The 16846-nt window shown below is 39.8% G+C and overlaps 1 protein-coding gene across 1 annotated transcript in view; it reads right to left on the bottom strand.

The window, feature by feature from the left end:
• SLIT2 (slit guidance ligand 2) overlaps nt 1-16846 on the bottom strand; it is a 350885-nt gene that overhangs the window by 118006 nt on the left and 216033 nt on the right. Inside the window, 3 exon segments of the mRNA XM_023759096.1 lie at nt 6823-6961; nt 9566-9729; nt 12555-12626. Of these exon segments, the coding sequence (XP_023614864.1) occupies nt 6823-6961; nt 9566-9729; nt 12555-12626 (375 nt within the window).

Genomic DNA, 16846 nt, shown 5'->3' with positions numbered 1-16846 from the left:
CATAGTGATTAATCACAAAAACAATATGTAATTATATATGTGTTTTCCGATGGTCTTAGGCGACCCCTGTGAAAGGGTTGTTCGACCCCCAAAGGGGTCACGACCCACAGGTTGAGAAACGCTGCCTTAGAGGAAGATGCCTAAGACATCTGTAAGAAGACTGGAGTGAATGTTATATCTAAGGAAGGAGGAAACCTGTTAGATGCGGGGTTGGTCAGCTTTGAATAGAGAAAAAGCTCTCAGATCATGGGGAGAGTGGAATCCAAGTGAGTGCTAGAAACAAGAGCTATAGGCCACTCCATTAAAGGGCCTACTCATTTACTTTTCCTGATTTTATGCTTAAAAGGCACTATTTTCTTTTCTACAGGAAGAGAAGGACTGCTCTTTCAGGTTTTATTTTTTAACCTTGTTTAATGCAGCTCCATCCTTTCACAGATAAATCATCTCCCAATGTTTAATTTTTAAATTATCCATCCATTTAATAAATATTTAACTTATATCTATCAAGTGCCTACTTTGTGCCGGGTGCTAGCTTTGTTGCTGGGCATTCAATGGTGATTAGACCAGAATCAGTTCCTGTCTTCATTAGAACCTCGACTTTAGTAGGGAAAAGGAACAAATGCACAAACATACATATAATTACATGTAATGAGTAGGTGCAGTCAAATCTGATTTCTATCCTGCAAAGGGGAGGACAGAACCTGGGTCACGGGAAAATCATCAGGATAATGAGGCCTTTGGGAGGAAACCACCAACCTTTACCTAACATTTGCCTCTGCACTAGTTTTTCCAAATACACCCCACAAGGGTCAATGAAAAGATCAAATGATATAACGTGGGTATAATACCCAACATTGCAGGTATTGGACAAATGTTAGTCTCTTTCTATCCTTCCTTCTCCAAGTTATTTCAATTCTGACTTTAATTATAGGTGCAAGCACAAAATAGAATTAAAAAAAAAAAAGATGGTCAAGGTTTTTTTGGCACTTGATTACTCCAACACAGAGCACATACATACTTTCTTTTGGTCAGAATTATATTATGAGATAGTTTCAGGAATCAGGACATACCACATAGGAAATCAACTCAACATTATCGAGTGAAATATATAATAACCTCCAATAAAGAAATTCTACTAACACTTCATGGTAAAATCCAGATTTAAAAGGTATTTGAAAAATATGGGTGTTTATAACGTTCAGTTCCTTATATATTAAAAACCTGAAATCTATAAAAAAATTTTAAAGGTGTATATCTTTATTTTCACATTTCCTGAATCTTACTGATGTCCTTTATTCTAATAAAAAACAAGTGTAATAAAAGAAGTAAGTTACTAAGCTGGCAAGTTATGCCAATATAACTGATGGTAATGGCGGTACTTTGTTTGAGTTGAAGATCAATATGATTTATTATCAGCTGCTCTACTGATAAAGCTGATAATGTAATAACCAGAGAAGTAAAATTCACCTAAAGCTTCACATATATTGTCATCTCAACTTATAAATTTAATTTATTCTAGCTTTATCGAATACACCACCTCCCCAATATGGGCAAAACCAATGGGACATATTATTTTGTATAACTTTTATGTTACTAAATTCCACCATTATACAAAATCTATAGAGCATGCAGAATAGAAAAAAAGGAGACTACATGAGATAAACCATTTTAAATGTCTTGTGTTACTTTCAGTCTTTCCTTACTTACAGCCTGTTTGACTTTAGTGCCTCCAAATCTCTCGCTGGCACCTAGGCATTTCACAAATTTTGCTCATCACCCTCTTCCTTGCCAGTCTTGGTTGGGTTCCTCAGCTTCTTACACACGATATGACCACAATCTCCCAGTCCTCATACTTGACACTCTGGCATCATCTTTGGTTCATTTTTCTCCATTATTCTCTCATCTCATCAAATTTCAAATTCCCTTAAGTCTACTTCTCTATTAGCTATCATATCTGCTTCCACATCATCATTCCGACAGCTACTTATTAGCTCCTGCTCTAGTGACATCGCCCCTCGATCAACATCATAGCCTCCTAGAGGCCTCAGGCCTGGTATTCTCTCCTTTTGCCAACCACTGCATAAGCTGTCCGATCGATTAATATTGAAGATTCAGATGAAAACTCCTGTATCCAACTGCATTCCAAATAAAGACAAAGATCTTTATACTATCCAAGGCCCTCCATGAATTGGCTCCAACCAAGCTTTCTCACTTTATTTTCCTGCTTTCTCAAGTTTCACATACCAAAGTGAGCTTTGTAGTGTCTTGTATTATCATTCTTATTGCCTTTGCTTATGATGTTCAATTAAGATAGAAAGTCTTTCTCATCTCTGCATTTCTATTCACTATCTATTCTTTAAAACCTACCTCACAGGCTACCTCCTATATAAAGGCTTCAATGATCAAGGCATCATTTATTGAATGATTACTATACCAGTGGTTCTCAACCTTCCTAATGCCGCGACCCTTTAATACAGTTCCTCATATTGTGGTGACCCCCAATTTCATTGTTACAAATTGAACATAATTAAAGCATAGTGATTAATCACAAAAACAATATGTAATTATATATGTGTTTTCCAATGGTCTTAGGCGACCCCCGTGAAAGGGTCGTTCAACCCCCAAAGGGGTCGCGACTGACAGGTTGAGAACCGCTGCTTTATGCTAAACACATAAAGCTCTACATGTTAAAATTACTCCATCTCAAACACACAATAACCCTCAGCTTCAGATGTGGAGACAGTCTCGTGGATGAGAAGTAATTGCCCACGGTGTCACAGATAGTGAAGAGTGGGTAGACCCATGGTCCTAACTAAAACTTTCTAACTCTGGTTCACACTGTATACCCCAATTTACCCGCTCTGCAATAAATACCTTTGACTTTATTTATTCCTTTCTCAGAGTTACTACTTTGTACCTCATTTCATAGCTTTTATTTTGGATGTCAAATGTGTTAGTCACTTGTGGAAAGGTCTCTGGATAATTCATGCTGCCTTTATATAGTGTTTATTTAATAATGCTCAGGCCTGGACCGGCTGGTGTGCCTCTGGTTGAGCATCGACCTATGAACAGGATGTCACGGTTCAATTCCCATTCAGGGCACATGCTCAGGTTTCTGGCTCCAGCCCCAGTAGGAGGAGTGCAGGAGGCAGCTGATGAATGATTCTCTCTCATCATTGATGTTTCAATCTCTCTCTCCCACTCCTCCTCTCTGAAATCAAATCTACACTAATAAAAGAGAAACATGGTAATTGGCGTACGACCGCTACCCTTCCCATTGGCTAATCAGCGTATCCTTATGCAAATTAACTGTCAGCCAAGATGGCGGCCGGCAGCCATGCACTGAAGCGAACAGGGAGACTTGCTTCCTCCAGGGACTGCAGATTCCAACGTTCCCCGCCTCACTTGCCGGCCTCTCAACTGCAACTCTAAGCAACTATTACTATGTTGCAAATAAGAAGCTAAACAAAACCGGCTGTCAGTCAGCCCCGGACCGCAACATTGTATCCATGTTTTCAGCAGCGAGGCCTCAGAGCTAAAGCTGGCCCAGAATAAAAAAAAAAAAGAAAGAAAACAAGGAGCAGTTGGGAGCTTTTAGTCATCTGCCAGCGGAAAAACAGCCCTCAGCCCCTCAGCCAGCCTGGCCAGGCACCCCAGTGGGGACCCCCACCCTGATCCAGGACACCCTTCAGGGCAAACCAGCCAGCCCCCACCCGTGCACCAGGCCTCTATTCTATATAGTAAAAGGGTAATATGCCTCCCGGCACCGGGATCAGCGTGACAGGGGGCAGCGCCCAAACCCCCTGATTGGCCCTGCTCTGTGAGTGACAGGGGGCAGCGCCCCAATCCCCTGATCGGCCCTGCTCTGTGCGTGACAGGGGGTGGCGCAGCAACCTCCCCATTGACCCTGCCTTGAGTGTAACAGGGGGCGGTGCCCCAACCCCCCAATCAGTCTACCCTGAGCGTGACTGAGGGTGGCATTGCAACCTCCCGATCCGCCCTGCTCTGTGCATGACCGGGCGGCGCCCCAACTCCCCAATCGGCCCTGCTCTGAGCCTGACCAGGGGCTGCACTTAGGGATTGGGCCTGCCCTCTGCCACCCGGGAGCAGGCCTAAGCCAGCAGGTCGTTATCTCCCGAGGGGTCCCAGACTGTGAGAGGGCACAGGCCGGGCTGGGGGACCCCCCCCCCCCCCCGAGTGCACAAATTTTTGTGCACCGGGCCTCTAGTCTAATCTAATAAAAGAGAAACATGCAAATTGACTGCACCTCTGCTATGCCCCAAGCCACGCCCACCAGCCAATCAGAGCAACTATATGCAAATTAACCCAACCAATGGCTGCCAGCAGCCACGGAGCTGGAGCAAGCAGGAGGCTTGGTTGCCCCGGCGATGGAGGAAGCGAAGCTTCCCACCTGCCCTGGCCAGCTGTGGCCTCCGCTCAAGGCAACAAAGTTTCAATTATAGAAGCTAAATAAATCCCAGATACCTGCTTCCAGCCAGCCTCCACTGGGAGCTTGGGTGGCTGGGGGCCGTGGCCAGGCTGCAAACAGCCATCAGCCACTCATCCAGGCTGGTCAGGCACCCCAGCAGGACCCCCACCCTGATCTGGGACACCTTTCAGGGCAAACCAGCAGGCCCCACCCATGCATTAGGCCTCTATCCTATATAATAAAAGGGTAATATGCAAATTGACCCTAACAACAGGACGACTGGGAATGACTGGTCACTATGACACACACTGACCACCAGGGGGCAGACGCTCAATGCAGGAGCTGCCCCCTGGTGGTGAGTGCGCTCCCACAGGGGGAGCTCTGCTCAGCCACAAGCCAGGCTGATGGCTGGCAGTACAGTGGTGGTGGTGGGAACCTCTCCCGCCTCCTCAGCAGCGCTAAGGGTGTTCGACTGCAGCTTAGGCCTGCTCCCTGCTGGCAAGTGGACATCCCCCGAGGGCTCCCGGGCTGCCAGAGGAATGTCTGACTGCCAGCTTAGGTCCAATCCCCTGGGGAGCGGGCCTAAGCCAGCAAGTGGTCATCCCTAGAGGGGTCCCAGACTGTGAGAGGGCACAGTCCGGGCTGAGGGACCCCTCCAGAGTGCACAAATTTTTGTGCACCGGGCCTCTAGTAAATATATAAACACATAAGCAAATAAATAAATGCTCATGCCTGGATAGATGAATATATGTGTACTATTCCCTATTCTAAAACTACTATCTACTTCATCATATATTACATCTTCTAAGATGAAAGTCCTTCAGTACCCGGTGGCTTGGAACGTATACAGAGAGATATCCTTTTTTGGGTTTATTTTCTATTGTGCCTTGGCATGCACCTCGTACTCCCATTCGCCTCAAAGGTACAATCTCTAAAACATAACTCGCTGCCACCGCTGCCCTAGGCTCCTGCTGTTTCTCTTTTGTGTGATGTCACCCACCTCTTCTAAAACCATATATTTTTCTCCTTCCCAGATTCAGCTAAAAAATACTAAGCACGTGTCTTCTCTGCAAGGCAGTGTCCCATCAATCAGAAATAGGATAGGAATACTATGTGCCTTCATTATCCATGTCTGGGTCAAATGGCCATAAATTCTAGAGTTCCTCAGAGGACCCTGTCTAAGACAGCAAAGCTGTAAGCACATGTTTAAGCACACACTAGATACTTTAAAATAGTGACAATGGGTCTTGGGAACTAAGGTTATTCTCACATAAATAAATTAGAACAGTGAATTGGCAAAAAAAAGAAAAGAAAAAAAAGGAAGGAGTCTAGACTTCTGGTGGTGAACACACGATAGAGAATATAGATGTTTTATTATAAAGTTGTCCACCTAAGATTTATATAACATTATTAATTAATGTCACCCCAATAAATTATTAAAAAATAAAAATGAAATAATAAATAAATAGTTTTTGAAAATAACTTGATCTTTTTGTGCCTACAACGTAGATTTATCACAAGAAGTGGTCCTACATTATTATGTCAACCAAAAATGCCCAGTGCTATTTGTTTAGTTAAAATTTAGAACTGGCTTCTAAAACAATAATATGGCACCTAGGTGGGTAAGAGGTGCTTTCTCAGTGAGTGAATACCGAGGTAAAGATTTTCCCTAATGTTTAATGCTCAAGCTGGTTAAAGGGGTCCCTCTGACATCACACATGGCCTTGTTTCCTGCACATGACCTTGGTTTGGCAGGGACAAATGCTCACTGCAGCTGTGTACAGACAGGTATGAACCACTTTGTCAAGGGGATTTAACTTCTGATGGCTTTAACATCAACCCAAGTAGGCTCAAATGCTCATGAATTTAAGTATCTTATATTTTTGACTTACATTATTACCCTTTTTTATACTTTGTGGCAGATTATACAATAGTTCACACACAACAGCTAAACTGCTTTTTAAAATGTGAGCTCTTGAGGAGGCCAAACACCGTCTAGCCATCCTGTTTCTATGATTTATTACCCCAGCTGCCTTATTTCCCTCCGCTCCGGGCTTGAAACGAACTGGGGAAGACCCACACAGTCAGACTAGTAAAGCCCTGCTTATTGTCCCTAAATAGCCTAATAACCCCCTTCTCAAGGGAAGGAAACGTACTATTTCTCCTTAAAATGCATTCCTTTTCCTTCTTCCTGTGCTTAAAAAAGACAAATCTTAGCCACTTCGACAAGATACTTAATTAAACAGAGTGAGGGTCAATACCATTCTGAAAGGAACATTTGTCTAAGCTAATTGATCAGATCTGCCTTTGATAAACCCAGACTCTCCTAAGGAAAGTCAGGGTCTGGATCCCTGGGGAGGAGGAGGGGTGCGAGGGGGGTTCAGGACACATACATTTCTGTGATGGTCTCAGGCAGATTTGTGGGGATCTCCGCCAGACCTTTCCCACGGCAGTCTACGATGTTGTTGCTACAGGTGCAAGCGGCTGGACAGTGCAGGACGCTGCAAGAAGGAGCCATAAATGACTGGTGACCTAAAAAAACAAAACAAAACAAACATAAACAGCAAGTATATTCTTCCTCCTGAAAGTCATAATTGTGAGACATGCAAGCTTATCTTAAATAACAAACAAAGCATGTCAAAAACATTTATCTATATACCTGATTATAAAATGGTCTTTTATTTCTAAAATACACTTTAGGAAGCATGCATTTATATAATTTTGGGGTCAACATCCAGATGAAGCAAATGAGATTTTTAAAAGGAATTATCTTATATAATAAAAGACTAATATGCAAATCGACCGACCGGTGGAACGACTGGTCGCTATGATGTGCACTGACCACCAGGGGGCAGACACTCAATGCAGGAGCTGCCCCCTGGTGGTCAGTGCTCTCCTACAGGGGGAGCGCCGCTCAGCCAGAACCAGGGCTCATGGCTGGCGAGCACAGCGGCGGTGGCGGGAGACTTTCCTGCCTCGGCGGCAGCGCTAAAGATGTCTAACTGATGGCTTAGGCCCGCTCCCCCACAGAGAGCAGGCCTAAGCCATCAGTCAGACATCCCCCGAGGGCTCCCGGACTGCGAGAGGGCACAGGCCAGGCTGAGGGATCCCCCCGAGTGCACGAATTTTGTGCACCGGGCCTCTAGTACCAATTATAAGTGTAAGACTTGAAATCATGGCGAGAAAGTCTAAATTCAGATTCCAAAAGTAAAATTCTATTCAAAACTATTCTGTGTTCCAAAAATACAGCAACTTCAGACTAGTCTATATTTCATTTTCTAATAAGCTTAAATAGAGCTTGGTCTTTACTAAACTTATACAGCTTAACTTACTTTACCTCAAAAATAAAAATGTCCCTCCTGGTAGACATAGCTGTTGATTTTAAATAAGTTATCACATGGCCATAAATGTGGGGGGAAACTAGATCATGCTTAGTTTAATGTCTGAATAGATTCAAAATGACCATTTTCTTTGGAGCTATTATAATAATTTGTAACATGTCACTCTGACATTGTTAATTGACATGCTTTATTTTTTTGGCTTTCTGTGGCCTAAGTAGGTATATAACTTAACTACTCTTATTTGAAAACAAAATTATTTTGAAATGAGATTTTACTGTTTGAAGGATGCACAACAGTGTCAGCAGTATTTTAGCAAATGGGCAGGTGCACACATTGGCCCTGCAGCAGGGACAACCCTCTCAGGCCTGCAGGGAGAGCACCCGCGTGGTGGGGATATGCCAGGCAGTGGCAGCAGGCTATTGCTAACCCTGTCCCTCCCAACAAGCTCTCAGGCTCCACAAACACACTCTCAGTCTAAAAAAGAAACGTGAACTTGCCTTCTTCCTCATCTAGAAAACGGGGGGAGGGGGAGGGGGGAGGGAAGTGAAGAGAGAAAAAGTGGTTAGTGACAAATTGTGAGTCATTTCATTATCTATTTTTTAAAAAAATTCAACCAGGCCTATTGAGCACATTTCATGACATCACAAGAAAATTTTGTGTGGGTTATAAAAAGTGTGGGAAAGTACATAAAGAGGACTAAAAGGTAACAATAACTTAGAATCCTATATTGGCACCTCTTCTCATTCCTTTAAGAAACTGGCAACCATTTATGCCTCTTTTTGTTTGTTGAACAGTCAGTTCTAAAGGAGAATCAACCCTGTATTTATAAAGGAAATTATATGTTAATATGGATCAATAAAATATAAATTGGGGCAAAAATAAGTTTACAGTTTTTGTATGGAAAATAATACAATAGCTAATAAATACTAATACAAGAATAGACTCTGTGTTTTGCATACTCACAACTGTAAACCTACTTTTGCCCCACCCTGTATTAACATATAATTTTATAAATATATATAAATATCTATCTACCTATGTATCTATCCATGGATTGGGTATCAGACTGCCTAGGTTGAGATCCTTGGTTTAACTATATAACTGTGAACAAGGTTACTTAGTATATTTTTCTCAGTAATTTAACCTCTAATATAGATATTACATTTCCCTACAACTGTTATGAGGGAGGCAAAATGAGGTGACTATATGTGAAATACTTAGATTGGTGTTTAAGCACAGGGAAAGAACTAAGTAAATGTCACCTACTGACATTTTATATCACCCATGTCTTATTTTTGTTTTCAGATTTTTGTTACTAAAGCTAGGCATTTACCTCTTTTAAGTAGACCTCAACCCCTACTATATATGTATACACAGAAAGTATTTTGTCACTCTGCAACTATAGTTATTTTTTTTGAATTTCCCAGCAGAGATCCAGGATTAATTAATCATATTTCCAATTGTTAACATAAAAGTAGATATAAATGATTACTTAAAGGGAAAATAACGAGCAGCAAAGAGAACTAAAATCTAGGGATTTCCTATATTTCCCCTGGAGTGAAAGCTGAAAAAGTCTTTCATCATTCCTTAGGTACAAGTAATCAGTAATTATAAAGCGTGCACTGATGTCTTAGAGCATATTATTATCACCACTAAAACAGAGGATTTCCATAGGGTGATTAGCACACAATTGCACACATTAGTGAGCAACACGAAAGCCTGAGAGCATGCATTTTTCACAGTGTCCTTGAATACAGCATACAAGAAGACCACATAAAGGCGCTTTCTCCCTTACCACTGCACACAAATTCTCGCTTCTGAACCTCGGCTACATTATGGCCCCTCAGGTGGGAGGGGCCCATGCACTGAGTGTAGAGGCCCACGCGAGGCCTCTGCCGCAGCCAGTCCGAGAGCCAGGCCAGGTGGCAGTCACAGTACAGGTTGTTGGAATGCAGTCGACTAAATGGCGGGCAAGAGGTTTCAAGCAAAAAAAAAAAAAACACAAAAAAACACCACACACACACACACACACACACACAAAAAAAACAGAAATAGTTATTTCAAAACTTGGAAAAATCTTTAGTAATAATATATAGCTTTGTTTCTTAACATAGAATTAGATAAAGTTTAGCAACTTGCAATCAAATTACTTGTCTAAAAATGTAGCTGGTTCCCAACCACAGCATCGAGTCTCTCTTCTTTCCCCTGCGAGCTAAGTAAATATGTGGAAACTGGAACCTGACCGTGAGAATCTTTTGCCTAGGTTCATTCAAAACGGTGAAGAGAGACAAATCCAAGGCAAATTGCTCTGCAGTGCCGACATACCGATAGCCGATTGGTGCTGGGGAACGGGCAGGTAAGGCAGCGGGTAGGGCTAGGAGGCACGTTAATAAAACTCGTGGCTCCCGGTTTGAATTATTAGTCTCTGTGGGAACTGCTTGCAAAATCTTTTTTAGGAGGTCACTTTCCTTTTTTGCTCGATAGGAAAGAATAATAACTCAACATAAAACACTTCTTCCACCCTGGGCAGGTGGCTCAGTTGGTTGGAGCCACCTACACGGAAAGGTGGCAGATTTGATCCTGGTCAGGGTGCATATGGGAGGCACCTGATGGACGTTTCTCTTTTCTCTTTCATATCGATGTTTCTCTCTCTCTCTCTCTCTCTCTCTCTCTCTCTCTCTCTCTCTCTCTGATTCCTTCCCTCCCTTACTCTCTCTAAAATTGATAAACATCGTGTGTAAGGATTAAAATAGAAAACACTTCTTTCAGGCCCTATTCTGATTTCCTTCTTTTTGTACAATATCAGAAAAAGGGATCAGCAGCATTTGGCTCTTGGGGACCGCCCTCCAAGAGTAGAAACTGGAATTAAAAGACATAAGTGGCTGGGAGTGAAGGAATTAAGTGAGCCCCCTCTGCGCTGGCAGGAATCCACACCCGATCGTGGATCCCTTCCAAGTGGCAAATAGCACTTCACCATTAATAAAACATCAGACAAATGTATCCACTAAATTAGGTAAATGACTTCAAACTGGCTTTTATGTTTTCTCAAACTAAAGAAAGGGACATCCAAAGCTATAAATCAAAGCATCGTTCCCAGAATCATCTATGACACAGTAATACCATTTTAGCCCTTTTTAGCTGATGTGCTCAATTCTAACCCAATAACAGTAATGGATATTAAAACGGAACTCAGTCCAGAAAGATAATTGGACCATAAAAATGGAATTTTTAAGTAGCAATGATAATATAGAATAATGAAACAAGCAAAGCAAGGGAACTGAAAGTTCGATGGCTCTTTTACATTCTCCTTGAGCTTGTAGATACGGAAGAGCCTTGTATGAAAACTAGAAGGCAGACCGCAGAGCAAAAAGCTACATTGTGGGAAAGGTGGGCAACTTCGGCTCAGTCTGCGTGGAAGTCAGATTGGCGTCCTTTGGAAGCCAGGAGGCACATCCCACATCATCGTTCTCTAAGCATTTCCATCGGAGCCACACCCAGTACAATGGTTCAGTTACATGGGCACACGTGATATAAGAAAGGAAGATAAAAATGGAAAAGCCTGATTAGTAAGACGGACAGGCTGTAGTGGATCTCTACAAGAAAATGAGGCACATTATCAAAAATGCAGATGATGGATGAGTTTACGGTCTGAGTGGCTTTATTTTGCAAAGAAGAAAAGCTCGATCAAATTGTGTTTTTTTTTAAACTTAAATTTAATGAGAAACCAATTTCATTAAATACAGTTGGAGTGAACTGGGCTGTTAATTTGGACAGATTAGTCTCAATCTGATAGCTCCGAGGAAACAAAATCTAGTTCTATGTGCATACTTTCAGAATTCTTTTATTTTTCTAAATCATATTCCAAGAAAATTATAAAGATGGAACATTGTATACACTTTAGTGAGAAAAAATTAAATTAAGATTGATATTGCCTAATTATTAAAAATCTGTCAACTCAATTGATTTTTTATTAAAAAAGAAAATAAACATAATGTTTCCAGTTACCAGCTGTTATAAAATAAAAAAACATATTTTGAAAAGCCAATAAAAATATTGGCTTTTCCAAAACATAGGTAAGAACACATACTTTCCCAAAAAGTCCAATGCTTTGGTTATGTTTCTATTTCTCACATATTATATATAATATAGCTTTTTTAGGTCAAGGTGATTCTGAAACTGAGTTCAAATGAGATTCATCTCTGAAAATGCTTTGAATAAATATCCCCACCCTGGGCTTTAAGGATTACTTTTTCTCCAAGAGAAAAACATACACATAGCTGTAGCAAACACTTTATTAGAGAACCTTTTTATTCACCTAAAATATTTTAATGTCCATCTGTAACCCCTGAAAAGATATTTTTAAATAGAAATGCTGACACGACCTTAATTACAGAAACACTAGAAGGTGATGCTGTAATTTTATGTTACAAAGAATGTTGGCGAGCTAGTTTAGCTTTATTAGGTCTGCTTGACATACAGTAATAAAAACATAAAGATTTATCATTTATCATTTCTGACAGCCAATCAAGGAGTCTTCCATTTCTTAATGAAATGTGACCTCCACAATAACTCAAAGTAAACTTCCCAGAACACAGATCATTTAAAAGAAAGCTTTCAAGTTTTCAGAATAATTTGCTCAAATATCATATCTAGAACTTTAATAAAACTGGTGTTTCCCTTGTCTACACCATAATGAACTACTTGTTCTTTGCTTACTAAAAATAGTACTCAGGGGGCATCCCTAATTGATTAGATTGACCTTTATATATGTTGCGACTACTTACAAAGTCCTAAGCTTAGGCATGTGGTTGAAACTCGCCACAGAAAGTCTGGTAATGTTGTTATTGTTGAGAGTGCTGTAGAAAAAAAGAAAATAATTAAAGACTTCAGATATGAAATGTATTGATCATTCTATATATGAATGTAAAGAAAACTTGTAGCGATTATGTTTATATAAAACAACTACTGGGTTGAGATGGCACAGAGAATGTACTATATTATAAACAAGATGATAAATAAGTTGTATATTTTAACATATCACTATGTATTCAGTTTTACCAAATATTTATTACAAACCTATGGCATCAGCCACAGTATCTTTACTGCTTCTCTGTTGCTTGATGCACCTGTACCTGCATGCATGTCTGTTTATGACAAACAAGCCTGAGACAGTCACAATTGGAAACATTAAGTAGTCACGTTTCCTTAGAGAGGTGTCATGTGTAATTAGTGCCCGTGAGTAAATGAACATATTTGAAAGCTCCAACTGAAATCTCACAGCAATGTCATGGAGTGAAACACAGTCCTGCTGATTATTATTTCCTGTAGACATCAGCCACTGTTGAAATCTGAGTAATAAGAATGATATCTATATGTGCTACTTGCTTTGGGTGGGGATGAAGTGACATTCTGCAGCAGTATATTAAAAGCTTAATATATTCTAACAGTTTTTAGCTGCAGCCAGATACCGTCCTTTTATTTTAGGGCTACGTGGTGATGATCATGGTTTCCTGAAACTAGACTAAGTAAGATGGGTGGTCATGGGAGATATGGTGAAAATAAGCATAATTCTTTCTTGGTTCAAATTTTTCCTATTTCCCCCTAACAAGCACTGTTAGTTTGTTATTATTATTTCTACTGCTACTTCTCCTCACTTATTCATCCAGTATTTCCTGAATGGCTCTTATTTTTATGGCAATATGGAATATTATAAAAATAAAACAGGCAGGCATAAAACCTGTCTGAAAATAGCAAATAGGCCAACTGGTGAGATGAATTACTCAAGTTACAAAAACTTGGAATTAATAAGATGAAGAAAAGAATTCGCTTTTCTCTCCCTCTCTCTCTTCAGAGAAGTCTGGTTGTGACAAGAAAATGTGAAGACAGTTATTCCAGGAGTGTGTGAGGACAGTGTGGAGACGGAACATGATTCTAGCATATAGTTCAGTGTTGACTAAACAGGACAAGCTGCTGAAGGAGGCGAGAAAGATGGGATCAATAGCCCAGGTGGATACCTTTGATATTGGAGAAGGGTTGTAATTAGAGGTTGCAAATTCACTTGCCTACCAAGGCCAGGCAGGGAGCAAACATGAGAGAAGCAGGCTGGATATGCGAAAATACAATGAGGGAGAGAGAAGGAGAGCAGCGCACAGCTGGGAACCAGGAGGGCCCTGGAAAACTAGCGATGCTCTTCTTTGTTGTAGAGTTAGTATCCAGCTCCCACGGACTACTGCTCTGCGGTACTGGAAGGCTGCTGAAGAATCTGATTTTCTCGAGAAGCTCGAGTTCGAAATTTTTAGATCAATCCTCCTAATTTTTAATTTGAAATACCGGCAACCAACTCAAGTATTTCAAAAAGTCCATGGGCCAAGTCTGCTTGGGTGAAACAAGGTACATTTGTGAGGCCACGTTAGGCCAGCTGGTGGCTACAGTTGTTAAAGGTGCGATGCGGGGTGCTCGGGGGTTGAGGGATTAACTTAAACTTCTCAGCAAAGTAGGGCACAGCAGTTACATGTCTGGAACATGCACTGACCCTCTTTGCTCTCCAGTTTTGCAATGTATTGAATGATGTAAGAACTAATCCAAGTAATTTGAATTAAGTCACATAGGGGGTATAAAAAAAACAGCCCACTTTATGCAGGACCTATAAAGCATTGAATTGGTTGGCCCATGTTATCTAAAAGCCTGTAGCATTTTCCATGTACTCAAGTGAAATGAGATTTCTTTTCAAACGCCATTTAAATATATCCTGATGTTTGCACTAAAAGGTTTCACTTCTCAAAGGGATTTGCTTTCCAATGACCCCTTTTTCCGCCCTAAAAATTGATGCTGACTTTCTATAGCGAAAATCTCCAGAGTACACACCATACGAAAATGTGACTTGGGGGATAAGGTATTTTTTAAAGTAATTCAAGCAGCAGACAGACATTAATTTGAAACTATAATTTCTTATGCTGCCACAAAACAGAATTTCACTTAGTGCTGACGCTGGTGGCTATCAATTTGAAGTCTTCTCTCAAAATGTTAGTTTGCATAGTGCAACTGAAGAAATAAATTATCTTAGCATTTTTATTCAGTATCTATGTCGGCAAAGCAATTTTGATACTGGTACCTGGTAATGGAGCAATACGTGGGACCAAAGAAACTGTATTTAAAGGTTAATAATAAATACATATTAATTAGGTATGATGATATGTTTATGCTGTGGTCACGCAAAAGTCCATTTCTGTGTTCAACTTCAAAATTCTCTCTTTGTAATGAGAATGTATTCTTGTACAAAGGACATCTTGGTGTTGAAATACAAAATATTCGTCTTGCTAATTATGTAGGCCCCTTTGGACTTACATCTGGACTTATTTTTTCTATTCCCTTAGTGCCAGGCATAGGATTTGGCAGAGGGTTTGATATTTAATGGATATGAATCACCGTGTTTCAATTAAATTAAATTATGTGCATTCTATAGAAAAAAAAAAAACTAAAACTAGCAACTCAAGGGATATATTTCATTTCTAGTCTAGCCTCCAAAGAAAAAGTAAACATTGATCTAGATTTAATTTTCAAAGTTATTTTTGGGACAGTATCTTCATATTTAGGAAAAAAGTTCTATATTTTACCAACCAGAATTCCACAAGAAGGCCATGAACATACAGGTGATAACCTACTTGCTTTCATCTACCTAAACTTTCCCTTCTCGAGCTTTATTCACTCTCTCTACCTAATCTAACAAATTTTCATCAATGGCCCTGGATCACCACTCCTCTTGTTTGGCCTCAGTATATTCAAACATTCATAAATGGTTCATTGAATTAAAATTTTAAAAAAATCTAAACCATTGGGAGCCTGAATTGATGTATGTGCAAATTAACGTCCTTTCATTATTCCCACATAGTGAGATGGTCTAATCTAAAGAACTATGATTGGTAAAAATACGCGAAACAGAGAACAAACTTTCTGAAACCCTTTAGAAGTGAACTCCATAAAAAAGCTCCTGAGGAAATGTTTATAATAGGCGAACTTCTTTTACCTAACAAGGTATTTGGGCTTGATGAATTCCAGTGGTTTCAGTACTTCATTCAATTTTTCCTTAAATTCATCAACTAATTTCTCTAAAGGTTATATGAATTATAAAAATTTTAAAATTAACATATATGGTAAAAGAATGTGTGCTTGACTTTATAAAATTTCAATATAAATGTTTAAATCCTTTTGAAAGAAATGCATACTTTCTGTGCTGATTTTATGTATGTATTTATTTATTTTTTTAGCAAACAAACTCAGACCAATCTGTATCTTTTTGAGACATACATATTAGGTCCCCAAAAGAGTTTTCAATGTTAGATTTCGATTTTAATTCCATGAACCATAAAATGTTTATTACTCTCTGATGTGGTCATGATAGGAGGTCTTTTTAAAGTCACTTTTTAGATAGTTTGCTCACACAGCACACAATGAATGAGGTGATTGTGTTTTCATGAATTTACTGTTTCTGAAAACAATTATATTAATTTACAACAAATAAGCAAATTAATAGTTACTGCATTCACTGGTAGCGGGATTTTAATGCCAAACACAGTGCTTGGCACATAGCAGATTTTCTTTCTCACGTATTCTCTCTCTCTCCATGTAAATATGTAAATATTTTAAAATATACATATTATTTGTATTTTTTCTGTCACTATAGAGTACTCAACATATACTCAATATATTATATATAAATTATTCCACATCTAATAAATATTTAAACTCTTAATAACAAAGTACATTAGGAATTTTCAATTTGTCCAAAACACTCAGCAAAATTTCCACAAAATGATTGCTATCATTCATCTCCCTAGTTAGGAGCACTGACTTAGTGTCAATTTGTTTGGCTTTATCAGCTCCGCTGAATTAAATAACTTCTGCGGCAATCTCTTCACATACAAAGTTTACTGGCATTGGCTACAGTCCTGACATCAGATGAGTATCACGAAACCATAGTTGTATCCTAATTATTCTGACTCTGAATTAGCATCAGTGAGCTTCGTATATTAAAACTGGCTCTGGAACACAATTTAAAAGGTGGCCTTATAACTACACT

The sequence above is a fragment of the Myotis lucifugus genome, unplaced genomic scaffold (genome assembly GCF_000147115.1).
Source record: "Myotis lucifugus unplaced genomic scaffold, Myoluc2.0 scaffold_147, whole genome shotgun sequence".
Classification (NCBI taxonomy): Eukaryota; Metazoa; Chordata; class Mammalia; order Chiroptera; family Vespertilionidae; genus Myotis; species Myotis lucifugus.
The sequence above is the reverse complement of the archived record's forward strand: the minus strand, read 5'-3'. Positions and strand labels throughout refer to the sequence as shown.